Source organism: Emydura macquarii, unplaced genomic scaffold, assembly GCF_026122565.2.
Source record: "Emydura macquarii macquarii isolate MOO-44397 ecotype Brisbane River unplaced genomic scaffold, CSIRO-AGI_Emac_v2 contig_1876, whole genome shotgun sequence".
Classification (NCBI taxonomy): Eukaryota; Metazoa; Chordata; order Testudines; family Chelidae; genus Emydura; species Emydura macquarii.
In genome coordinates, this window is record NW_027132013.1 from 17,836,658 (window position 1) to 17,862,947 (window position 26,290).

Below are 26,290 nucleotides of genomic sequence, written 5' to 3' on the forward strand. Positions count from 1 at the left end.
CTGGGCTTGACGTTGCCCTACACTTGCATTGGTGGAACTTGTCTGATGGCAGCTCCCCTTTACTGACATATGCCCTTGCTCCTCTACAATCACCTCTCCCTTTGACTAGGTGGTGAAGTGAACAGGATCCTCCTAAAGTGGCATTCATGTCACGCTGTTAATAAGCCAATAGAGAGTAGTGTAAAGCGAGGCAGTTGGTATACTCCCCTCCCCCTGAGCACATTGCTTCTTTGACATACCTGAGTTAATTGAGTGTTACCAGACCCTGCAGAACCAGAGGCTCCTACTCTGTCCCTGATATGGCACTGCAATGAATGGCTGCATTTCCAGGTCAGCAGAAGGCAACAGACACTCCTCAGGCACCTGGCAGTCTTTGTCTACCTTATTTTGGGTCAGATGTACTTTGAGTTTTACCTGTTACTGTAATTAAATTGAGATTGTGAGCTCCTTGAAGGCAGGGACCTTGTCTTACATTTGTACAGCACTCAGTGTGCCAACTGAATAAAATGCTGGCTTTCAGCATAATTTTGTAAACCAGATTTGCCTATGTTTACAGGTGTATCCAACCTTTGCTGAACAGAATAGGTTGGTAAGAGACTATCCATTTGGATAATGCTGGCCCATTCACTGCATGAATATGCTGTAGTGGATTCTGCTTCTCAGAAAATGGCTTTCTGTTCCCACACAGAAGGAGGACACAAGAGACCCTGACTAGCACTGAGAGTAAAAGAAGGCATTGGGTCTAATTTGACACTAAATATGAGGTTTTTTGTAAAACCCAGCTTTTACTAAACTGTGCCAGGGGGTAGAGACCCTGTTTGGTTTCCAAGCAGGGACTTAACTCTCAGCCCAGATCTCACACAGGTGTAAGGGGGGAGAAGCAGGGCTGAGGACCGAAGGCCCAGTCTGATTTTCAGGTAGAAGGAAGGACAGGTTTATAGGAACAGGCAGCTGGAGGAAGTGCTTTGGGGATGGTATGGCTGGCACCCAGTGGGCTGTTTGCTCCTGCAAGAACAAACTGTTTTAAGTTTTCTTCCTGAGTGGACTTTATAAAGACTCAGGAATTAGGATTTGAGGAAGACAGTGGTGTGTGTGTGGTGGTGGTGGGGGCGGGAAATGATTACACTTCTGATTGTTAAACCACCTGCCACCTCCACTGGGTCCTAACCCCCACGTGGGGGTTTCTAGGACATCCTAAAGAAGTGCAGTGGAAATGTACGCTCCTCTTTCCTCCACCCCCTCAGGCAAGCCTGGCACGCTTGTGTCCGCCTGGGACAAGGGGAAAGTGAAACTGATTATAAACCAAAGAAACGGCCTGCCTGGCCTCTGCCTGGGGGCGCTGGGAGGGCTGTGACCACACGGCATTGCTGGGGCACACGGGAGGAGCCCGCTAGGGCGCTGCGCCTCTGGCTGATCGCAGGTGTTGCTAGTGACAGAGGGCTGAGGCGCGTGGTGCCTTGAACCCGCCTGCCTCTCCCGGCCCGTCCCGTCTCCCCGCGTGATTCCCTCTCGCGCCCTGCTGCTGGAACCCAAAGGGCCCGTCTCACGGGGCAACCTGAGAAGCTCGCGGCGCTGCCCGCTCCGGCACTGGGGAATGGGAAGGGGAGGGGGCGGCGCCCCCCCGCTCCCTGTCATTGGCTCTCGCCCAGCTGCGGCTCTGCTGTTATGGGTGCCTCCCTCAGTCAGTCCGGCCTGGCCCCGCCCAGGCAGGGGCTTTATAACGGGGATCCCAATAGCTAGGGGCTGAGACGTTTAACCTGGTGCAGCTGGAGGGGGACGGAGCGGGGCCGCTCAAGTGCACCGCACGCCCGGGCAAGACACTTCCTCCAGCTTTGCAGAGTGGCTGGTGTCCTGCAGGAGCAGGGCTCCCGGGGGCGAGTTGCACTCCGGCTCCCAGAGAGGGAAGGGGGGAGGCGGCTTGTCTAGTGTCTGTAACCCCCGCCGCCAAGTGACGATGCTCTCCAGACCCTGGTGCAGCTTGGTGACTCCGCAGCTGCTTCTGGTGCTGCTGCTGGCGCATCTTCCTCCGGCTCAGAGCCACAGGACTACTGGGCCCAGGGTAAGTGCGAGCTTCTTGCTTTCCCCAGGCTCCGTCTCTCTCCCCCCTTCCCCCGGCGCGCGCTCCGGTTCAGCACAAGGGACTCATTATTTCAGGTCGCAGGCAGGGTCCCTCCCCAGGTGCGCCTCCGATTCTCGCTGCGCAAACCCCCTCCCGCATTGCCCCTGTCAGCTACACTGCAGGCTTTTGTGTGCTCCGCTGCCTAGAAACTTCAGCTACTCTCCTGCCTCCTCCTGGCTGCTTTGTTTCTGGGATGCGCCGCGGTCCCCCTCCTCCTCCCCCGGGGCATACGGACACCTCGCCGTTTGAAACGTGTCCTTTGAGCTCCTCTCTGCGTCCCACCCGAGGCCGGCGTAAGTTACCACTCCGCTCAGGCGGGTGCTGCCTCCCGGGAGTTGCTCTGAGGGGGCAGTTCTAGCTTGTCCCATCAGTGCCTCTGCAGTTCTGCCAGGGAGAGAATCCTGCTGTTGGATCAGTCTCCACTGTTCAGAAGATCCCTAAAATCAAAAGGGCCCAGCTACAGGCTGAGCATCTGAAACACTGAGGTGTGCATTTGTCCGCAGTTAATGCAAAAGAAAGGAAAAAGTTAAGATGCTATGTTTTTATATTGCCGGTCTGGTGTTGAATAGGACCGCTTGGTTTCCAGAAGATAAGTTTCCTTATTACGCCTCTAAGTAGGGATTAAATGAATCCCCTCAATAAAGCGAGATGCCTTCAGCCCAGACTCCTCCCTGTAGGAGTCTAGTTCTGTCGCTTAATCTGTGCTTGACTCTTATTAGGGTTGTTAATTTTACTTAGCAAAGTACTAAATTGCTCTGGGGGAGACCACATCTTTTCTAAACATGTTCTTCCCTGTGAGCTGACACATGCCCACTGCAGCTGGACTTCTAGATTGGGGTAATGACTGAATTGTGAGGCCATAAAACAGTAGCTGTTCTCAAGTCAATGCTGTAATAAAAACATAATTCTGAGTAAGTGGAAAAACTTAATCTATATGTAAGCCTGTTGGATGCACTTTCCATGTGTGTTTTTTGCTGATGAGTCTGAAATGTATTTAATTTTAGTACTTAATCTAACTACCAACCTAAATGGGGTAAAATCTAGAAATCTTTATGTAGGAAGCTCTACTCAGAGTATAGCAATAGACAGTTTTTTTTGTTTTGTTTTTGTTTTTAAATTGAAGTGTCCTACTAAACCAAATTACTGTCTAACTAATAAACCCATATTAAAAAAAAAAACTCTCTTCCAATACTGTGGAAAAACTGTAGCTGCCCCATTAAGAGACGTGTCCTTGTGTTCAACTGCACCTTGTAGCCCTTTTATGACCAGATGTGTAACAGCAGCAGTTAGAATGTGGCAGATTAGATCCAGTGCATGTCATAAATCCTTGGAGACAGGAATTTTGAAGGTTGGAGGAAACATAAGGGTTCTTCTAAATGAAGCTGTATTGTTTGATTGTAAAGCACTTGCTTTCAAAATCCCAAAGGTCTGATGTTGGGGGTGTGGTTTTTTATTTATTTATTTTTTTAAAAAGATGCATTGGGCTCTTGAAAAGACTCCATCTAGGTACTTATGTGGCCCCTCATCAGTGAAGTAGCTGAGAGCCTTAATTAGGAGCAGCTGAAATGAAGAATAAAACAAACAAATCCTGATGCCAGCCTGCATAATTACACAACAAGCCTGTCTGTCAAACAGATTCCATGTAGACTATTTTATATACTGTACTTTATGACCCAGTTTAATTGGTCCCTGGACTGTATATTTTTTGAAATAGGTTTTTTATTCTCTTGAAGTAACTTCTAACACACACAGCTGCTGATTCTGTGTTCTCACTCCATGAATTCAATGAACTAACACGCACCCCCCCCCCACACCCCCCCCAAGAATTTTCCAGTCAGTGAGAAATGTCAGCTAATCTGACGACATAGTGGTCTTTTTTTGTTGGAAAGATCCGAGCCTTTAAAAGTTTTGCTTGTGGGCTCTTCAATATAAAATTATAGATTTTATGTGTAATTAACTAGTAAATCCTCTTGACCCCCCTTCAAGCAGCTTGTTGAAGAGTGGGATTGTGTAGTTTAGTGGGTTTTTCTGACTTGTTCCACTAGCATGCTGCCATGTAAGGGTTTTACCCTATCTATTACACTCTCGCCTGATGATTAGACACCCCCAATAAAGTTGTCACTGGTCTAAAGGTGTCATGCTTTAGCTTCCCGTCTACATTACAAAACTTTTTTTTTTTTTTTTTTTTTTTTTGAATTATTCATTGTGTTTTTATGATGGCCACTAAGCTACACCACTCACTGTTTCTCTGATCCTGAGACTAGATGTGTAATAAGGGTGAAGAGAAACATCTGGCTTGTTAAACATATTCCCTTCAGGAACCCCTACCTCTTTGGAAGGGGGCTGGATTGCAATTTTAGGGGTTGATTCTGCAGGCACTTGATATTGGGTGCGATGCTTAGTACAACAAAGTGAGGCTACTCAGAATAGTAAGCACTATATCGTTGTTTGTAGGTTAACACTCAAAGCTTCAGTGCTAATGTAGTTAGTTTGCATTATTGTGGACCAGCTGTCATTTGTATAAAGTACAAGCTTTTGATCTTACAGAGAACTCTTCAGTTCTGAGCTAAAAACAAGTTGGGGCAGATTAAGTAAAAGGGGCAATGCGTGTTGGAGGCACTCACTTGTGTTACTCCTTCTGCTTAATAAACTGTCTGAACTTTTGTTTTGCTCAGGCACTCTGCTTCCTTCCCCAGACCTGAAGAAGAGCTCTGTGAGGTTGGAAGCTTGTACCTTCCACAAACAGAAGTTCGTCCAATAAAATAAATTCTCACCTACCTTGTCTAAGTTGGTCTAGTCATTTGAAAATGACAAGAGTACTTCTGAGTATTCCTCCTGCCTCTGAAGCTTCCATCCAACTTCTGTGAATTTTACAATCCCATTTTTCTACTCAACAGTTTTTCTTCTGTTGCTGAGTGAAAGCTCTGGTAAATCGTGTGAATATATAGGGGGAAGCGGGGCAGGTTCCTAGATATTGGTGAATAGGCAAAGTACTTTCTGTAACTCTAAAAATAGAGTAACCTTTCTGTTAGAGTAATTCTGATGTTTCTTGGAATGATAGGTCCAATACTTTTCGGATGAGTAGGGTTTTCTATACAAATTGTCACTTTTAGTGGCAGTATGCTGTGGATGGCTGCCTGTCTCTATTGGAGCTCTGATATAAAGGTCTGCAGCTTCACTTTGGCTTGATGTGGCCCTTAAAATGGGCTTGCCAATACTTAGACCCACTATCTTTGTCTCCTGGTCTTATTCAATGATAACAGTAGCTTGACTCTATCTGCAATTTCTAGGTTTCCAAGTGACTTGCTATGTAGAAAACACTCATTTTGTGTATGCACTCTGACCAGCTTTGGGACTGAGACAGTCCCACGGAGACTGTCTAGAGGAAGCTTTATTAACTCCAGTTCTCTAGAAATAACTTGGGGATCCCTGATTTAATATTTCATAATGTGACCCATGTCTTAATAGAGACTCTTCTCTTGAAGCACTTCTGGCTCTCTCATGTGATCACATTACCAACCTCTTTCTATGCAGTCTAATATCCATATGCAACTGCAGCGATTATATGGAAAAGTAATAAGAAAATGTCATAGCTGTCTGTAGAGTAGCAAATTGGTGTCTTTCTCTTATCCCTCCCATCTTCCTTTCTGCTGGAACGAAAGAGCCACTGCCATGTAACTCTGGCACCAGATCTGCTCACCCTGCCAGCAACTGGTCTTCACGGCACCAGTGGTCCAGGTTCAGGAGTCTGTGCCTTATGTCTGAGGAGGACTTGGCTTTCTAACATCCCAGACTGTTAGGTTCTATTTAGCAGCACTTGTTCCCCCAGTAGCAGACCAAGTGGATTGTGCTCCCCAAGCCTTGCTCTTCTCACTTGGAACTGGATTGGAGTGGGGGCAGGAACCTCCATCCCCCCCTTCCAGCACAAGACAAGTTGGCCCCATGTCTTCTGCAGATCCATTTCCTCCTCTCTGAGACCGGTACCTGAGTGGGGAGCACTATGAGATCCTCCATTTCTGTATGTCACAGCAGAGGGCAGTGGCACTACTGTGGTGCTGTAGGACCATGAAAAAAGTGGGCTCATGTATGAGGGATAAAATGTGGGTTGCAGTGCACTAGAAGTTCTCATTATCAAGAAGAGACACAGATAGCAGCACAGCCTTGAAAAGTCCTTCCCCACCTTCTCTGAAAGGCATAGGATTGATGAGACATTGGGAGCTGAACCCCCAACATCCCTGTAGAATTGGTCATGACCGGGGGGGAGCAGGCTGAGGATTTTTCCTTCCCCTGAAGAGAAAATAAAAACAATTTCTCCCTAAAAAGCTTATATGCTTCCTGGGATGGGGAGTGGGATGTAGCAGGTTTCACAGGGATCCTTCTGACCCCCAGTTACCTGGACATTGATTCTGAAAGAGGGTGCAGAATGAGAATACCCACATGGAGAGAACACAACAGCTGAGAGGTGTTACTAGTAAAGCAGTGGAGCAGGACCAGGCATGCCAAAGGCATAAACCAGTGTAAGACCTGCATCAGAGAAATCAGTTATGAGATTGTTGCCTTCATGGGAGGTAGGGGAGGATCACAATGTGGACTAATAGTAACTGTCTACCCCAGAGCTGGCCACAAGGAAGGACCTCCAATCACAATCTCAGATAATGAGGCATTGAAATAACTAGTGCAATCCCTGTCTCCTAACTAAGGGGTAGAGACTACTTTTGAAATCATAAAACCTGTACAAGGAAGCCTGTGTTCTAATAATGTCCATGTGTTCTGTGACCTCCTGCAAGGGAGATGGCCTTACTTCTACCAAAAAGCAGATTCCCTCTGGGTTCTCTCCATTGTACCCCTAGTAAGAGATAGCAGTTTGTGTTAGCCTGAATCTCTGCTTAATGTTTTACACTAAGGGAATCTGGGCCAACACTACATAATTCACATCTGGATTAAAACTGCCCTAATATTTGGTGCTTGATTTGGACTCCTCTCCATGAACTTTCCTTTCAGTTTTATTACTTAATTAGTCCTTAGTTATTTTGGTATAAGATAATGATTGAAAAATTTTAATGGTTCAAGGTTTTATTTTGGTGGAGCTACACTAGTGGAAAGTTGTACATAAACAAAAAAAGGGAACTGTAGTATTATGCATGGCTTCTGGTCTCAAATGTTTTAAATTGACTGGATAAGCTCTTCATTTAAGTGGAAATTTAGGTCTAGATAGAACAATTCCAGCTCTTTTTTTTTTTTTTTTTTTTTTTTTTCACTCTGCCCCTTGGGTTGGTTTGTCTATTTTATGCTGGAGTTGGCAGGAAGGGTTCCTTAGCAGGTTGATTACTATGGGGCCCCTTTACTATTTGTATTATGTAGAGGCTAATGTTAAACAGACGGTAGTTTTTTGCTATACACCTAAGAGGCTGTGTGCTGATCTGACTTGCATTGTTGGTTATGCAGCTGTGTAGTAGGACAAGGTTGACTTTACTCATGAGATCTTTTAGCATGGTACCTAAAGAGTAACATTTTGCCAGTGTTGTACAACATTTGGTTATTTGAATGAGGATAGTAACTCTGAAACAAAGATAATTCACATGTCATTAGTTAATGAACATCCAGCTGATGTGTTTATCCCACCATCCCAAGCTACCCCCCAATTTCCAAAACGTCCAGCTTCTCTTATGCTGGCAACTTCTGTGATGCAGCTTGACATTGTCAGTATAAAATTCTACAGCATATTGAACCATGAAAATGTGAGGGGAGCATAGAACAAACAGAAACTAATAGAGTAACCTGTATTGACTATAGCATTCAGTTTCATGTTTGAAGATTGCATGATAACCTCCAACTTAAAAACTGTACCTGAATTGCCACAAAACTTTCACAGAATCCAGAGACCTTGCAGCAGAATATATGTCCATTTTGATGTGGAGTAAGCTGGGAGAGTATCTGTGCATGCCTGTATGGTGGTGCCTGGCTCTGGCTCAAGAGTTTGTCTGGAGGTAAAATTTAGATGCATGTGGGGAAACGTAATAGTTCACTTAGTCCTTTTCCTTCTGCCCCCACACAAATCTAGTATCTTAATTTTTCCTTTGAACTATATGTTCACAATAAAACTAAGGCTATGAATTGAATTCCCCCATCGTAGTTTTCTGCTCTTATTTATCTTGCATCCCTTACTCTGGGGTTTTGGTAAGTTGTAGGCTAGAGGCTGCCATCACTATTGGCAATGGTGTCAGTTCTGCATTCGGTTTAAAAGTCATTTTGTGCTACTGTGCAATGTGAGGCTACAGACATGATCCAAGCACATTTGTATAGATGGGAAATTAGGTAATGAGTGCATTGTGTGTGATCATGTCTCCCTCTAGTGGCTGGCTCAGCTAGCCAAAAAAGCCCTACTACTGTTAATGAAGTTTTCCTTTGGCTCAAGTCATAAGCCCTGTGGGGCTGTGGGTTGGCTTGTTTGATTGTTTACTTATCTTTGGATCAAAAGATCCTGGTTCTATCCCCGATGCCACAGGTGCTGTCTGGCTGAAAACCAGTGCTTGTCCTGGAGACGTTCCATGTACCTCAGACAGACATGGGAGCCTCTCAGGCCAGCCTGAAACCCAAAGGTGCTGCTGCTTTAAATATAACCCACTCTGCATCCTTTATTCTTGTTGATGGAGTCAGTGAAGATGACAACATGCTGATGGCTTGCTGTGCTCATAATCCAGCTTTCTTCTGAACTAAGCAATGTGACAACTGTATTGGTATTGGCTCTGGATATGATGTATGATTGCAGGTTCCCTAGAGGCACTCGTTAACAAAAAATGCCAGTTTATACCTGTGTGCTGGGACCAGCTAGTAACAACTACGTTCAAACACTGTTGTGCTACCTTTTGGTCAGGGCCTATATATCTATATAAAAATATAGTAGTAGGGCAGGTTGTATTGAAACTGGCTGTAAAATGCATGCATGGATGTGTAAAGGTTTCATTGAGAGACTTGCAGATCCCTGCATGCAATGTCAAGGAGTCCCTTGGTCTAGTCCGTGTAAAAGCATTGAAACCTTCTGCCAGGCAGAGCCGGCAGCAGAAAAGGGTTGGGTTCTATATCTAGGGGTCCCTGTCAATGATACAACACCAAACTGGCTCAAGCCCCCACTCAATCATCTGGGAAATCACACACACTATCCCTTGAGCGGCCCCAAAAGGCAACAGTTCCCCTCTCGCAAGCACAGAGTGTAGAAAGTAAACCTTTTATTATTTAAAAAAAAAAAAAAAAAAAAAGGAAGTAACAGCACTGGTTTTGGAACCAGTGCAAACAGAATTAATGAATTTAATGAGCTAAACCCACCCCAGAGCACAGGGGGTCCTTCGCCTCTCCCTTCTTGCTTTCCCCTGTACTGACCATTGTAGTTGCAGTGTCCACCTCTCAGTTGGGGCCTCAGCCAGTCCACTTCTGCAGGCTTCCCTCTCTGCTGCTGCCACCTCTAGGCCTTGCTGAGTCCCTGCTCCTGGCTCCTCCAGTCTTCAGGCTCCCGCCATCTGCAGGTGACCATTGCTCCTGGCTCCTCTTTGCTGGTTGTCAGTCAAGGTTTCCCAGTTCCCTGAGTGACTTTAGCTCTTGGTTTTCCCATGAGCTAAAAGCTGAAATTCACTTTCTGCTGACACAGGAACAATGTCCCTGCTTTTAACAACACACAAACTCCAAGAAGAATAATTAATTCTACCTTTTAACAATGGAAGGAGATAATCAAGCCATGCCTGAGGGTAGCTCTTTGCCAGGGCTAGTGCAATCTCAACAGGAGAATTCTCATCCCTCCTTGTTGCCCTGACAATGCTGGAACATCTGTCTGCCACCCTTGTTGGGCTCTGTCTAGAGTGCATTTTTAATCAGAACAGGCTAAACACAGATCTGCTGCCATTTGTTCATACAATCGAAGGACATTTCATTACCCCTGCAGTTAACATAAAAGTGACTTGTAATGCAACACCAGACACATTGACCATTTCCCATCATGCTCAGCACCTAGTGTGCTTATGCAAGATGCTGAGTACTTAATTGTACTCATGCAAACACAAAGCCCATGCAAATAATGTGCGCCATTTCAGCTGACTGAGCAAGGGGAGTGCCACTGAGACACCCAGACCATGCTTACGAATATATTGGATGTTTTAGTCTAGGAGACAGAATGGGGGAGTGGGAAGAACCGAGGGCACTTGTTCAAGATTGTTTCTGGACCGTTTGAGTGGAGACTTGCTTATCAAAAGCAGTTGTCATGACCTCATGTGAGCTACTGGCAACTGCACTGTTATAGTACGTGATGCTCTTACTTGCTCAGTAAGAGCTGTGAACCTGAGCCTAATGTTGAGGGGGCGGGGGTGATTCAGGTGCAGTACTTGTCTGGATTGTAAACTGTTCAGGGCAGGGGCCATGTGTCTCTGTTCTTGTATGCTGCTGACCATACCAGCATTCTGATCTTGACTGAGGGTCTGGTGGGTGGCTGCAATGGAATAATACTTATTTCATAACTAGCCAGTCAGGTACCTTCTTGACTTTATGCACTTATACAACATCTTTTTCTCTCAGACTGTCATCCTTTCCTTGCCCTTTTTTTCTGGGGAGTAGAAGGAAGTTCCTCTACTGAAAAGAACATTGATAACTTGTTTAAGAGTTTATGGCTGGCATGAGATCAGAAGTCAATACTCCTTTTCCATCTCCCCTGCGTTTTCATATTACCTATGGGCTAGTCATGTAGGAGGACAGTTCCCTCCATGAAACTTGGCTTTATCTCTGGCAGTCCTTCAGGTGTTTTTTGCTTCCCCATGCTGTGTTCTAGAAAGATGGTTTCACTCTGTCCTAGCTGGTGCCACTAGGGTAGTATGATGTGTAGCACAGGTATTTCTGCTGATGCAGCAAAGGGTGAAGGGACGGTGACAACCAAAAGTGGATGGAGCGCTACCAGACTAGTAGCACCAAAGTGTAGTTCAGTCCAGGATTTCCCAAACCAGCTGATGGGGGTGGGGGGGAGGGCCTGCTGAGTGGACAGTGTTTTTTCCAAACTGGGGGAGGAGGGCCACTAGAGAAGCACTGCAGTGGGTGGGGAAGTTGTGGTGTTTGTAATCCTGTATCTGCTTGAAAGCTGCTTGTTTGCCTTCCCTTTTTGTCGCCATGGCAGCCCTCAATCAAGTCTGCTTTTGAGAGACATTCTTGTGTATAGGGTTCAAGCTACTTTTCTAGACTTTCAGTATAGTCCAGGTTAGCTGGGGTACCCAAGACTGTGGAATGAACTTCACTGGAAACTGAGGATTATCACAGTCCTCCCCACTTGCCGCTCCAAGGGCTGGGCATGTTTCTTTGACTTTGTCTTCTGACATATAAACAGATAGCAACAGATATATGTAACAAAACCCTCAAGCCCTGTGCTCTACATGCTTCTCCCTCTGGGGATAGGATGAGAGAGCAAACAGGTTTCAGGTGTGTAGTCGCATCACTTATTGCTTTACTGGAAGGCCCAATGCTAGTGACGAATTTGTTTGGCGAAAGCAAAATAGGTTTACGGAAAAATATCCTCTAAAAGATGTTTATATAAAAGCATAACTTGGGTCTTACTCATTGTCTTTACAGTAGCACTTGAGACCCAACCAAGAATGGGACCCCCTTAGGGTAGGCACTGTATAAACAGAAGACAGGCCCTGCCCTGTACGACTTACAAAATAGACAAGACAGACATAACACCTGAGCTGTTGAGGGGCTTTTTGGTCTGCCCCAGATAAGATGTAGGAGTAGTTCAGCCTGAAAATGATAGAAATATTGATCACTGAAGCTACATCTATACTACAAGCTAGGGGTGTGATTCTCCTCCCTCCCCCCACTCATGTGCACCTATATGCATGAGCTCTCATCAAGCTAGTGCAAGTGTAAATAGCAGTGCAGCAAGGGGAGTATCAATGAAGACATGACTTAGCCGTACTGTGTACGTATCCACCAGTTTCAGATAAGTACATGGCATGGCTAAGCTATGCTTTCATTGCCACTACCTGTGCTACTGTGGCTATAGTGCTATTTATACTTGCTTTAGCTATGTGCACATGAGTTGTGGAATCATACGCCTAGCTCATAACGTAGACTTAGCCTAAAAGGAAATGGTGTAGCGTCTCTGCTAACTGAAAGGGTTTTTTGCTACTGAGCGGACAGGAATGGCAGTCTCTCCTGTATCTAGTCTATGATGAAATACCCAAGATAAGTGCTGGATGCAATGTTATGGCTTGTTAAACTAGTCTGAAACAGACTTCCTTCACTTGTATTTGTCTGAGCAGACAGTGACTTAGAACAGGTCTACAGTAGAGAATATTTTGGTTATAACTTCATCGCTCAGGAGTGTGAAAAATACACACCCCTGAGCGACATAGTTATACCAACCTAAGTGCTGCTGGAGACAGTGCTGTGTCGGTGGGAGAGCTTTACTTGCTGACATAGCTACTGTCTTCTGGAGATGGATTAACTATGCCGACCAGAGAGCTCTTTCTCTGTCCTGTCAGCGAAGAGCATCTTCATTAAAGCATTGCAGCGGTGCAGCGTTTAAGTATAGACCTGCCCTTAGATATTTGATTCAGCTTCTCCCATGGGAGAGGGGAAGAATTCTCTTCCAACCAGGTGCATTGAGCACTTTGCTCTGATAAGCTCATTCTGAGCTCCATGTCTGAAGATCACTTGCTGAGAATACTCTGCCTGGGTATTAGCAGTTCATTACTTCTGAACAGTGCTGTCCTAGGCCACAGTCTTTGATACTAAGACTTCAGTTCCGTGGAGCAGCTGAAGATTAGCGCCAGCACCTGGAATTGTACTGAGAAAGGAATGAGGAGCCCATGGAGAGTGTGAAGCACTGGTGGGATATGCTCATGACAGCATGTATTGCTTAAGATGAGGACTGCTGCATGTTGCAGAAGTTAGAGCTTTCATGAGGTGGTCGTCTTCAGCCCAAGGTATTGACTGACAGTAGCCTGCCACTTCTAGATTAATCATGTGGATACTACATGCTAAGTCTGCATTTTAGAGAAAACAGGAGAAGTCTCTTGGCAAGCTATTGGTGAAAGAAGGCATTTCTTGCTATCTGAATAACTTAAGGCAATGATGAGATTTCTCACTGTCTTGCATCAGCCTTCTGAGTAGCCCTCTAGATGGTGAGGTGAGGATGTGGCTAATATCACAACTGACAGTGTGTTTCTTTGTATCCGCATCACTTCTATCTTTCCTGAGAGAACCTTGAAATAGCTATCGCTCATCCAGATGGACCCCTTTCAGGCATTAACATCTGAGTGGTAGAGGTGACCACTGACAAGGCAGTGTGCAGTTGCATGGTGCTGGCATGTTGCAGTGATTTGATGCCTGGAGCAATTCAGTTACCACAGGAGGGCTCATGTATGGGTTTACAAGGAGAGGAGACATTTTGGTTTGTCATGCCTCTCCTGCTAAAGACCTCAGTGCTGTTGGAGGTGTTTGCTTTTCATCTTGGATCCAATTTCTACAGACACTGGGGTGCCTGGGTGACTGTTTCCTCTTCCAGAGGAGCAAGAAACATAGCTGTGTTGTGGTGGCATGTTAACGACACCTGAGCCCATAAGCCAATAGACTCGAGTGACTAGTGATCTTATGTGCCTCAAGTTTTGAATACCCAGCTCTTTTCCTTAAATGGGCCTGACTTTCTGAGAGCTGCACACTGGAGTTGGGTAGAGGAAAGGTAATTCCATTTCAGAGGATTTAGATATTTCAAAATTTTTGTCTTTGTTGTGATTTACAGACTCCTGGAGCTGGGCACCGCCAAGAGTGGCCTCTAGCACATCACTGCTGGCATCAGAACAAATACAGTGGGATGAAGCAACTGGAGTTTTCATTCTCCAGGGATTTTCTTAAGATCTCACAAAAATAGCACAGGGAAGAATTGAGTAGGCAAATGCCACATGGCTTGTAAAGCAGGATTTGGGTCTGACGGAAACTACAAAACCCCTTTTGCTGTGGAGTGAGTGACCCAAATGAAAAGTTCTGATCTAAGTTGGCAAACTTAGAGAATCATTCCTTGAACTACATGTAATGGGGGTGTACTATTGTAGTGCTTCTGGGGGGAGCAGATACTTTGCCTACCTTGAAGTGCTTTGCCATATTTCTCTATTACACTGGCCATGTTTTAATGTGTTCTCAGTTGTTCACAACACTTAGCCCACTTTTGCTTGTGTTGGGATCTAATCTTAGAGGGGAAAGGAGTGCCTTGACTTGTCTACCCTAACGCTGGGTCTGGTGCTGCCTTTGGGGGGATACCTTCATATGGAAGTCTCCTGGCTAGTACTTTATGCTCTGATCAATACTTTAGATCAGAAGGTTCAAACAAAACATGAAGGACAACTTTCCTAATCTTATTCCAATTTGAAGAAACATTATTGTAAAGACAGCATTTATTAACATGAATTGAAGACCACCTTTTCAATGAAAGTCAGTTATCTGCTCCTCCAATAAACCTCAAACAAAATCTTACAGAGATAGGCGAACTTCTGAGAATGTCTGGCATTTTCTACATGTGTTTGGCATGCACTGCACAAATAGAATGTCCATGTTAGTCCTGTTTGTGGTAAATCTATACTTGCCCCCAAATAATTTGGGGCAGGCTTGCAGAAGCCAAGGCTGATAACCAGGAAAAACAGACAATGAATCTTTGATAGCTGGATGGTGAAGGCTAACTTTCAGATTCCCCTCTTCCCGTCAGTCCCAATTTACCACCTGAAATAGATGGATGTACTTTTTTGTATGTTCAAATTGCCCATTCATTTGCACTAGCTTTTTTTTTTTTTTTTTTTTTTTTTTTTTTTTTAAATTTAGAAGACTTAAGAAATCACTATACATGATTCTCTTAAGTATTACTGTCTGGTTAACAGAGTTCAAAGTAGTAATTTTTCATTTTTACCTTAACTTGACTTTGTCACCACTAATGGTCACTGGCACACAAACTGTTATTCGGAGTGACTGATGCTTAAAGGTAGGGTGTGGTGTGTGGGTTTTTTTTTTTTTTTTTTTTTTTTTTTTTTTTTTTTAAATGGTGGTAACTCCCTTCTGATTTGTTGCTGGTTTGCTTTCACTGGTTAATGTTCAACACACAACCCAAGGACTTCATTTGCATTTTAAAATTCTGCAGTGAAATAACCAAAGTCAACATTATTCCATCAGATGCTTCTGTGTAATAGATGCCAAGGGAATTCTGAGTTCCCTGCAGGAACCAATGATAGGAGGGACCATCGAGTCATGAAGATGGCACTTTTCAAGTAGATCTCAAGTGGATAGCTGCATCTTCTATCCCTTTTCACCATGATATTTCCAGGCTGAATAGTTCCATACCGATAGTGTGGTGGGCTCAGCACAGACAGGTTGTCCAAGAACACCTGCTTGCTTTCTCTTCAGAGATGGTTAACAGGTGTAACTGTTACAGTTGAGGTACTACACCACAATTCCTGTCTAAGCCTTGCTTATTTTTAAGGTAAAAAGCATTCTAGAGAACCATATTAAAAAATCTATGTGAGCTAATAAGCATACCAGAATTAACACCAGCCCTAACATGGATTCTGGCAGAAACAGTCCTTCAGCACTTCTCCCCACATCAAAGGGGATTCCTGGTGGTTACCATTCATCACCGTTTCAGCTTAGAACAAGCACCCAGTCCTTCCAACCCAACCCTGAGGATTGGGGCCCCCGTGGTCCAGTGGTCCTGTCCATTTGCTGGATCAGGAAGAAGGCCCTGAGTCTGTTTAAAACCAGGATATTTATCCAACATCCCTTTATCTGTTGGTTCCTGTAGAATTCAGTTTGAACTAGTTGAGGAGAATTTCTCCAGGGAGATGACTTTTCTGGAGATGTTATGACTGGAGTGAATTTACCTAATTTGCCCCCTGATCTTCTCCTGTTTACCCTTCCCATGGAAATACGTACAATTCCACAATCACACATAGGTTTAATACCTTTGTTGCACATTGTATTAAAAATGCAACTAATTCAATAAGGTGTAACTTAATTCAGTAAGCTTAATTCCATAAGGCTTGTTCAGAAAATGACACGATACTGTCAGTCTTACCTTCTAACTTCTCAGTGCTTCTTGGTGGTGGGGCTTGGGACAGAGTTTATCCCTCCCCCATGGAAAGAGCAGGGGTCTAGCCCCAAACTTTGTGTATCCACTTGTGGCACAATGTGACCTTTTCTGGTTCTGGAGTCCACTGCCAGTCCACATTCACTGGAGTATTGAAGCTTTTGTCAGCAATTGTACCAAAATCCATGTGACTCAGCAACCTCCTGATGCCAGCTGGCAGAGGGTGCATAGTTTTACAGGAATAGATGCATAATTCACTAAAAGGCGGTATGTGAGCTTTCTATGGAAAGCCAGTATCCCACTAATGCCCATAATGATTGCACAATATAGGTATGGATGATATTTATGGAGTTGTCTATACTAAAAGTTAACTCCTAGTTACCTGCCTTTTCTTTCAAATAGGAGGCAAAGACGCTTTTCTTGTTAGCTGGCCCTGTGTATTGGTGGTTGTATGTCTCTCATTGGATGCCTGTTAGCATGCTGAGCTGAAGGAGAATCAGATTGTGAAATCTCTGAAAATGAAATTTAGGGGACAAAATAAACAGCAGGATGAAATACTCTGATTAAAGACAATGATTTATTGGGGTATATGTAGGGGTGCAGAAGTATACCCTCAATCCCTCATTGGGGAGGCAAGTGCGTTTGTCTTACGAATGGAGGTGTCTCCGCCAAGCTTGGCTATAAAACACTGGAAGGGCTCCGGGTGACCATGGCTCTGGAAGCCATGGAAGTATCTTAAGCCTAGGTTCTAGAATGCATGTTATGGTTTTATTTGGTATGTAGCCATCTATTTCCAGTACTCCAACTTGCTATTACACATCTCTATAATTAAATGTTAAATAAACTCTATACTTGGTTTTCACTATAACTCCTAGCACTGGATATGGCTACTTTGGAGTGTAGGCTGATGTGTAACTGGTAAGCTGGAGCATACTGCCTCTTTGGAATAGTGTGAATCTGTGTGACTAGTGAGTGTCCAGTGGAATGGGGGCTGGACTCTCCAGGGAGATGCACAGGGGCCTTGAGGGTAGGCGGGTACCCATTGCTGTCTGTAGAGAGTGCGTGCAGGGCCCGCGTAGGCACAGAGATGAGCTTGTGTTGTCCATGGCTGGTGGAATCAGAGAACTGACCCATGGTAGGCACAGACAAGGCTTTCCTCACACAAGGGCAGGGAGTGGTGCCTTGCTATCCTACATACCCCTGGGAAGTGTCACAATCTCTCCTTCCTGTCAAAAGGGGTGCGGGAGGGATTTCCACTAACTGCAACTGGGCAAGGATTGCAGAACAGATGACACAGTGGGGTTCCACCAACTTGTAATGGAGTTGGTTTGCCTCTTGGGGAGGGCGGCAGGAGAGGACTAGGCATGTTGTCTGCTTTCTTCTCCCTGATGCTCCACATGTATGGAGGCCCAGAGACCTATGGAAAATACTACACAGGGAGGCAGTATCACCAGAGGTTGCTGGACTCCTCTCACAGGTGGGAACTCTTGAAGGAGTTCCCTCAGCCCCATAGCAAACAATGGGCTGGGTAGCTTCAAAGAAAACAGAGGCAGCAAGACCGATCAATGGCTAAAATTCAGGCGTGGCCTTTGGGAAACCAGGTCCCTACTCCCGCCGTTCAATGAGTTCTGTGGGACCTTTGGTCAGGTCTCTCTCATGACAAAATAAAGCTATTGCCCTCTTTTCTCCCAGGGGTGCTAAGATGGAGCCCATTGACTGCAAAAGAGTTTGTTCTCTGATGGAAGCTGCTTTTGGAAAGCAGTGGGCTGATGAACAGGGAAGATTTTCCTTCCATCATAAAGTCGTCATTCTTCAGACAATTGTTTGGTTTGTGAAAACTGCAGCAGATCTTACCATCCTCTGAAACTGACTTTAAATGGCAATGCTTCAGAAATGTTTCAAGCTGCTAAAGAGGCTCTTACAGCAGGCTGAATAAATAACTGGCAAGTGTCCTTTCTAGCTGAAGCCTGGAATCCACTCTGGTAATTGCAATATAAACTGTTAAACTAGAAAAGAAAAACAAGCAGAAAAGCAGATGTTTCTTTATCAGTCTGAAAGGTCAACAGTTCTCCTGGAAAGAAGGCAGAGCGAAGAACCTTTTGACTTTGTGTCAATCAACATGACAAGATTAAAATGCAATGCAATTAATCACACTTGCATTTATTTAATTCCCCCCTCCTTCTTGGTTAATTGCTGGACTAGTCATTTAGACCTAGGAAGGGAATTCTCTCCCTGCTTTGCATCAAACCATCCTTTTATTTGTATTTTAACGACAGTACAGTGAAACCTTCTTAAAAAGCTAAGTTGAGTGTAAGATGGTAGTGCAAGATTAAGGAAGACAGTGGATGGGTGGAACTGGCATTGTCAGTGTGTAGAGCACGTCTCTACAGTTTTGGGAATGGAGGCTCAAAATGTTAGAGGGAAGGGGGTTAAAGTGGGGCTGAGAGCTATTTCCTGCCTATATCTTCCTCCTCCTTTTTTACCACTAATCTGGGGGCTTAAAAAAATCAATAAGGCTACCTCTGAAATCATCTGCATTGTAGCCAGCAATACAGATGACAACATGAATGCCCCCCATTCTTCTGAAATTCTAAACTGCTTTGCTGCAAACTGGCGGGGTTTGGAAGGATTCACATCCCAACATGGGCTGGATTGGATCCTAAAGAAACACTGCTTCAGCCATGACTCGACTGCATTTAGTGCTGGTGTCATATGTAGAATCTACTTAATGCTTCATACAACAGATCCACCAATCAAATATAGGGAGACTTGAGGTAATGACCAAAGCTGGATCCTGGTCCGAACATGCATGTTAACACCATGGCAGCGTGCACTACACTGGCCCCAACTGTCAATCCTAAAACTGTCTGTCATGGGGACATAAGGCAGTTTCGGTTTCTCAGCGCTTCAGAGTGCGCTAGAGTCCTCTTTCCAAGCTCTTCTCTGCAACAGTGGGGGCTTGAAACATTTCTTTAAAATGAAAGCTCACATTCTCATGGAGAATCCAGGAGTGGGACCTTATGAGAACCCCCAAATATTGTAAGACTTATGAGACTTGGAACACTGATGTGCTGCTGTGACTGTAGCATGGGATGAAGTTGGCACATCAGTGGTCTGTTCTGAACTCCTGCCACAGACTTCCTTTGGGGTCATGAACTTGTGAAATCTATAGATGAAAATGGCAAGCCCTCTGTAGACAATGTATTTGCAAAAACAACATAAGTTTCTATGTACTCTGCTCCAAGCTTTACCTAAATTCTGTGGGGCATAAGCTTGAAATCAGTTGCACCGTCAGGCTTTTATAGAACAATGAAAATGGAGACTAGTACAGTATTTCTTGTAGAACTTATTTTTAGTATTAGAATTTATATTGACTTAGATTTCTTTTTTGTGTCCAACAGACTCTGTTCTGATGGTGGATAGCTGGTCAGTAGATGTTTTGGGCTGGATGTATTGAGGAGGGGACCCAGAGATTTTGACAGCTGGGTTAGTGGTAAGCTTGGGCCTTTGACATCTGGAAAGGTGTGAGAAGCAATTGGGGATTTTGGCTCCCAGGAAGCTTTTAGAGGCTTCAGGTCAGAGGAGGGGTCAATGATCTAAGCACTGTGGTAGCAGGCTATGTAGGTTCTGAAAGGTTAAGCAGTACCAGCTGGTATTTTCAAAACCTAAAGGATTTAAGCACCCAAATGCCATTTGATTGACAGCAAGTGCTGAGTATTCAGACTCCCTTAAGCTCATTGGACAATCTCGTCTCAAGCTTCCAGTTCTTGACCCAAGCAAGGCCTGATCATGCTAGTTTCTCTACTGCTTTCATCCCAAGGTAGGGAGAGGTGGAACACTCTGATGTACTACAGGAGCAACCTGAGGTGGGGCTTCTCCTCTGCTACGGAATTGTGGGTAATCTGAAAGGAAACTCTTTAGTCCAACAAACTTCATGTCTTTATAAAAGCTTTGAAAAGTGAAGACCTCTTAGTCCTGGACTTCTCCCTCTTTTCAGCTTCCAGGGGATGAGTACCACCACAGACATGACCCCGGGTTCAAAGTCCACTGGGCTGCCAGTGACTCCAAAAACACTGACCCATTCTGAGGAAGCAAAACTAGAGCTGCCAAGTTGTCACTACAGACTAAAGTCTGATCATAACCATGTGGCTTGTGGGATCACTTGTGATCCCTAAGCGAATGAAAACCAGCAATACGTTACTCAGAATCACTTCTACACTTAGCTGGCATTTCCATTACAGTATACTGCATTTTTATAAATTGTTTTCACAGTGGCACTTTGAGAGGAAACTAAATGTCCTTATCAGAGTTCAAGGTTTATAGCCAGTGTATTTCTTTTTTCTTAAAAAGAAAAGCCAGTGCTTAGGACATCCCCTGTTTTTATCCATTTTAAACATCCAGTATAACACAGACCAAGAATCATTGGTTTTATCTCTGGTATCAGTTGTTTGCAGAGTGTTTATTTGTCTCCCTTTTTGAGGTTGCTTCAATATTTATTTTAAATGTGTCCCTTTTTGTTTGGGACAATAAAGAGGCTAATGATTTCACAGCCACAAGTGATCTTGCAAGAGCAGTGAAATTGACCAGTTTGGTGAAAGCTGAGGTGGTTTTTAAACTTTCAAATATTCCAGGGCCCATTAGTTTTCCTGCACCAAATGTGTGTGTCTGGCTGAGGCCTTTACAACCCTATTCCCCAATGCCTCATGAAGGATTCATTTTCTGCCTCAGTGGTTTCCAAATCTTAACCTGGCCTTGCGTTTAATGTTGCACTTTACGGCTGAAAGTGTGATAACAAATGAAGGGAAGTATATGACTCTTCCCCTGCTGGCTGAGCTGTCCTGCCCTGCAGCATTCTGCCTGATGTGCAAGTTTGACGAGTTGGAGAGAGGAACAAAAAAATGCAGGCTGAATCTCCAGAATAGTAGCATGTGTCCACTTGTGGAAATCCTATTGCCAGAGCCATTAATATATGGTGGCACTCTTACAGTAACCAGAGTTGTGCTGCATACTTTCTAGTTAGATAAAGACAAGACACCTTTCCCAGAAGGTTTACTCTCGATATGCCTCAGTGAATAGTAACAAACAGTGAGGAGAGGAAGGGCTAAAGACGCAGTGAGATTTAGTTACTCAATGTGGGCATGTGTAGGATAGTGGAAGTTCAATTAAGAAGGTTATTTAAAAAAAAAAACAAAAAAAAAAAACACCAAAACGAAACCCAACTATTTCTTTACGCCGAAGGCGTGACTCTCTGAAATGGATTGATATGTTTGTATAAAAGTTGCTACACTTAATGAAATCAAGGGGAGGGATACTAGAAAATAGCACTTGAGAATATTCTATAGGGAACATGCCAGCTTTGGCTGAGGCAGTGGACAAGATTTTAATAAGTTTCTTCCATTCCTAATGTAGGACTAGTCTACGCCTAAAACTTGCAGCAGCACAGCTGGATTGGTACACCTGTACCGCTGTAAGAGCACTTGTGTAGCAGCTTACCTCAACAGAAGAGAGCTCTCCCGCCAACCTAATAAAGCCACTTACATGAGCAGTAGTAGCTATGTTGGTGGGAGAGTGTGCCCCACTGACACAGTGCTGTCCACACAAGTGCTTTTGTCAGCACAACTCATGTCACTCGGGTGTCTTTTTCCACACCCCGAGCAACAAGTTTTTCTGGCATAAGTGCTGGTGTAGGCAAGGCCTTACACAATTCATAATGGCACAATAGTCAGAAGCCAACAGTTCACATCTTGAAGTGATTTAAGCTGCTCTTGACACTAAGACATGACATGCTAATGATTAGAAAAGTTTCTTCCATAACTTTGAAAAATGTAAAATCAGTTGCCACTTGGGACTCTGCAGTTGTCCCTGTGCTGCGGGGATGGCCATTCAAAACTACATGGCACAGCAGATGGAACTCTGATCCTCTTGCTGCAGACACACAGCATTCTTACCTACTTCAGCAAAAGTGGAGTTGTTTGGTTTCTAGCTGTTGGAGGACAATGACATGCACATCCTTGTGTGGCACAGTATTGTGTACTTGTCTGAAAGGCACAATAGGCTCTCAAAGTGCCTTACAAGCAGCAGCTTTCCCTACTTGGTGGCTTTTGACACTATTTGCTGGCAATTAAATAACTTGGTTAAGTGAAGAGGGTATATATATCTGGTTCAATGTCTCCTCATGAGTCTGTCCAGTATAGCCACAGTCCTTAATTTCCCATGATACTTGTTTGGTTCAGGGCTATTGTTTATGAAAGGATATAACCTGGCCTAAAATAGTTTGGAGAGAAACTTTCCAAACTGAATTATGTGCATGTCTATGCAGCATAACTTTTTGTGCATACCACCCTACAGAGATAGGGGGACAAATTCAGTCCTTGCAACTCCATTGAAGTAAATGCAAGGTCTCTGCCCTAAGACTTTACAATCTCTAAACTGGGAAGGAGCAGAATGAACTACTCAATAAGCCTATAGTGGGCATCTGAGTGTGGTGAGAACAATAAACAGGAAGGGACGACTACTGTGTGGTGAGGGAAGTAGTGCTTTCCCATCTTATTGGGGCAGAGAAGGAGGCTCAAACTCTCCTTCCCAACCAGAGCTGCTCTGGCAGTTGATATTCATCTATATGACTACATTACAGTACTCTGAATGTCCTGAGACCACCGCTTGTGGACTAATAGTATAAGATCCACCTGTATGTGGTGCATTACTGAATTCATACTTCGATGGGGCTGAACCGAAACGACACGTTTCTGATAATCGTGATTGGTTATCCCTTAGGTAAACTGAACCTGGCAATTGCTCTGGGACATTCTGAAGTGTGGGTATGTCACAGTCTGTGTATGAAGAGCACCTTTTCCTGATGGATGTACTTATTGACCTGGAAGATGCGCACATCTTGATTTACTGACAAACTGGTGCATCACTAAATCAAGCTCTGCCTTGGAGGGCAGATGCAGGTTTGGAAGAGAACTATACTTGGCCTTACATAGTTTCAGTTGCCAGCTGAATTCTGATGCTAGACACTAAATAGCTCTATATGAAGCAGAAGGAGCTACTCCTCTTTCAGATAAGAGTCTGGAGTGTAGACAGTTGAAAAATGAATCTTGTTTGCTTTGTAAACGAAATATATTTGATCTGAAAGTGAAGGCTGGAGAATGCACAAAGAAAAGAGAGATCTAAGCTTAGAGTCACACTGCTGACTTCAACTTTTAAAATCAAATTCTTGCCCATGGGTATCAATCACTGCAGGATGGGGTGGAAAATAAAGTTCCTGTAGCTCAGTTTGAGAACTCTGGGAGACTGCCTGGGGTTCTGGAGTGGGGGGAGAAGACCAAATGAATTAGCCTAGTAAGGGGCTAGTACTAAATAAGACTTAGTAGCAAAAAGGAGCTGGGGTTTAATAGTCAATCTCCCTGCCAGTCTGCTACACTCTTGACAGCTGCTGCTGCTTCTCCATTTGTCAAATTCATAAGGATTTGCTTGAAACTGAGCAGTGAGATGATCATAGGCATGCTGAGCTTCTCAAACTCATCTGTTGCTTGTTATAGCTAAAGCCTGGGGTGTCAGCTGGCCTTCAGTTCTCCTTGTTTAGATTTGCAGTCCATGAAAGTGAAAATTTGTCACATGCGTATATACAGTGTGTCAGACATTCCCTTTACAACTAGGATTAAGGCACTTACTGGGCAAATGGGAGTAGTGGGTCTGGCGCAAATAGAATTTCTGATGCTTAACTCAAAGGGGAAATGTAACAGTGTTGGCATCTGCAAATGGGGCAGAGAATGCCCAGGATGCCTTTGCCTTGTAAATTTAAACAAATCACAATGGGGTGGTAGATGTCAAGTTAAGAGATGACTTAACACATGCACAGATGCTGGTGTGCCAGGGGGGAAAAGCTCAGGTTGGCATGGTGTAATGTCTCATGTCAGACTGCACGTGTTGGCTTTTGTTGATGAATAGGCTGCTGGTTGCAAAAAGTTCAAATTCATTCTAAAGCACTTCTCATGCAGCACTTGTGGTGTCTGGGAACTCGATGCGCTGCTGTTGCAGCGGAGGTCCTCTTTGGAGCTCTTACATGTGTTCCTTAGGTTTGAATGTGTAAGTGTGTGGACCAAGGACTTCAAATGTGAATTTGTTTCCTCTAATAATCCAAAAGCAAAATCTTTGTTTGGAGCCTAGGGCAGCACCCATTTGTGACTCATAGGTGATTAGCCTATTTTAGAAAGCAAATTCTGAATGCCATGGAGTGGATTTATTTGTACAAGAAATGCTTATTGGACTATACTACCCAGAATCCTTAACGGGAAGTTGGAAATGTATGGCTTAGTGGTAAATACTGCATGAGATGTGCAATCTATTATGATCATGATCACAATAGAGCAGATGAATATTGGAAAATAATCCAGAAATATTGGCAGACCCACCAAATTATTTGTATTTTATAGTATTGCCAATCCCAAATGTTAAAATCATGACTGGTTTAAAATGATACAGGTGTCATTTACTTTCTGATTTCTGAGCCTTTAGAAGGCATGTGTTCAAACTTCTCTCCACAACCTTAAGGGCTAGAAACTAGCATTTTTGTTTCACTTTTTAAATGGCAGTTGAGATTTTTCCATAACCTGATTCTATGAGCTGGGGTTTTTAATCCCAAATATTATAAGACCCATGAGAGCTCGTGGCCATCTAACTAACCAGCTCCGACTTTCAAAATTGCATAGCATTCAGCCAAGCACTAGATGTGCATAGGACTGCACTGAACTTGGCTTTGGTTTGCAAGGGGTCAGTTTGAACCATTGTTGGATGCCCTTTTCCCATGGGCTTGTCCACTATGGGTGGAGTATATACAAACCCCACAACTCAAAGCAAGTCAGTCAAGTTTGTCAGCTTTCCCTTGGCTTTGTAAATTGCCCAAAGTTGGGGCCAGAAGTCTGCCTGTAGAACAGCCACAGGTCTGTTGAGCTCTTGCTGTGACTTAAATTATATAATCACTAATATCCACTTCAGTCGGAAAATATAACATTGTGCTGATCCATGTTCTCTAGCACTGGGCATGCTAGATTCCCTAAATAAAGCATAATAGCTGGATGTGTTCCAGGCAAAACCTCTGGGTACAAAAACCAATGATGCCATGTCCAGTAAACTACTCTACTGTTCTGATTCCAGCTATTGGAAGAATGGAAAGGCTGGGGTGGGGTCTTAAAGAGCCTAGGAAACCCAAATTGCCCCAACTCTTTCCATTACAGATCCGAGTAGGGGGCTTGAGAGTCCTTCACTTCCCCACTCCCATAGATTTGGCAAAGGTTGTAGACCAATTCTAATGCTGGCTGTTTTGGACAACTCCCATCTCTTCAGTGGAGAAAGTTTAACTACTATGGGTGGAATTAGTATCCAGATGGGCTGTGGATGCTTTAAACTTGATCAATTATGCACTCTATCAATTTGGTGGTAGGAGTTGCAAAGATTCAAATGTAACCTTTTTTCTTTAAAGTGGTGTTGTGAGAACTTCACCCCCTTAGTGCATACTGCTTTGAAAGGAAGATCAGTAAATGCAATACTACGGTATGGTGCAGCCCAGTAATCATGCAATAAATTCAAGCTTAGCAGGCTTTCAGAGGAGCAGACTTGAGATCTTTTGTTCAAGAAATCTAAAATGGCTACACGTGTCCTGCATCAAGAGGGAACCCTTTCTACAGCGAAAGACTACAGGATCCCTGACTAACACTGTTACGGGGTTCTGAAAAATGCAAGAACTTCTCTATCTCCTCTCACTGCCCCTGAGATTGGGCGAGAATATTAACTGCTGCCAAGAAAGTGATCTGTTCTATAACCATGAAACGCTGCATCCTCTTTCCAAGCTTTGGCCTAAAAACATATTGAGGGAAAGAACTTCTGTCCCATCAAGCAAGCGTCTTTAGGTCCTAAAGATCTTATTTTGCTAAATTCCAGGTTAAGCATATTGGTAAAGATTTTGCTTGAGGCCACTTGTCTTCCAACTTAGTTGTTAGCTGGCTTACGTTTCCCAAATAGGGGCCTGGTCCTGCTCCTATTGAAGTCCATGGCAAAACTTCTATGGACTTCAG

General features: G+C 44.2%; 1 protein-coding gene across 3 annotated transcripts in view; it reads left to right on the forward strand.

Moving 5' to 3' along the window:
* The first annotated feature begins 1,772 nt into the window (after positions 1-1,772).
* The window catches only part of SMOC1 (SPARC related modular calcium binding 1), a 184,405-nt gene continuing 159,887 nt past the window's right edge, over positions 1,773-26,290 (forward strand). For all 3 annotated transcript variants that reach the window (XM_067557820.1, XM_067557821.1, XM_067557822.1), the window contains exon 1: positions 1,773-2,059. In XM_067557820.1, coding sequence (XP_067413921.1) covers positions 1,955-2,059 — 105 coding nt within the window. In that variant the 5' untranslated portion in view covers positions 1,773-1,954. The remainder of the gene's footprint in view (positions 2,060-26,290) is intronic.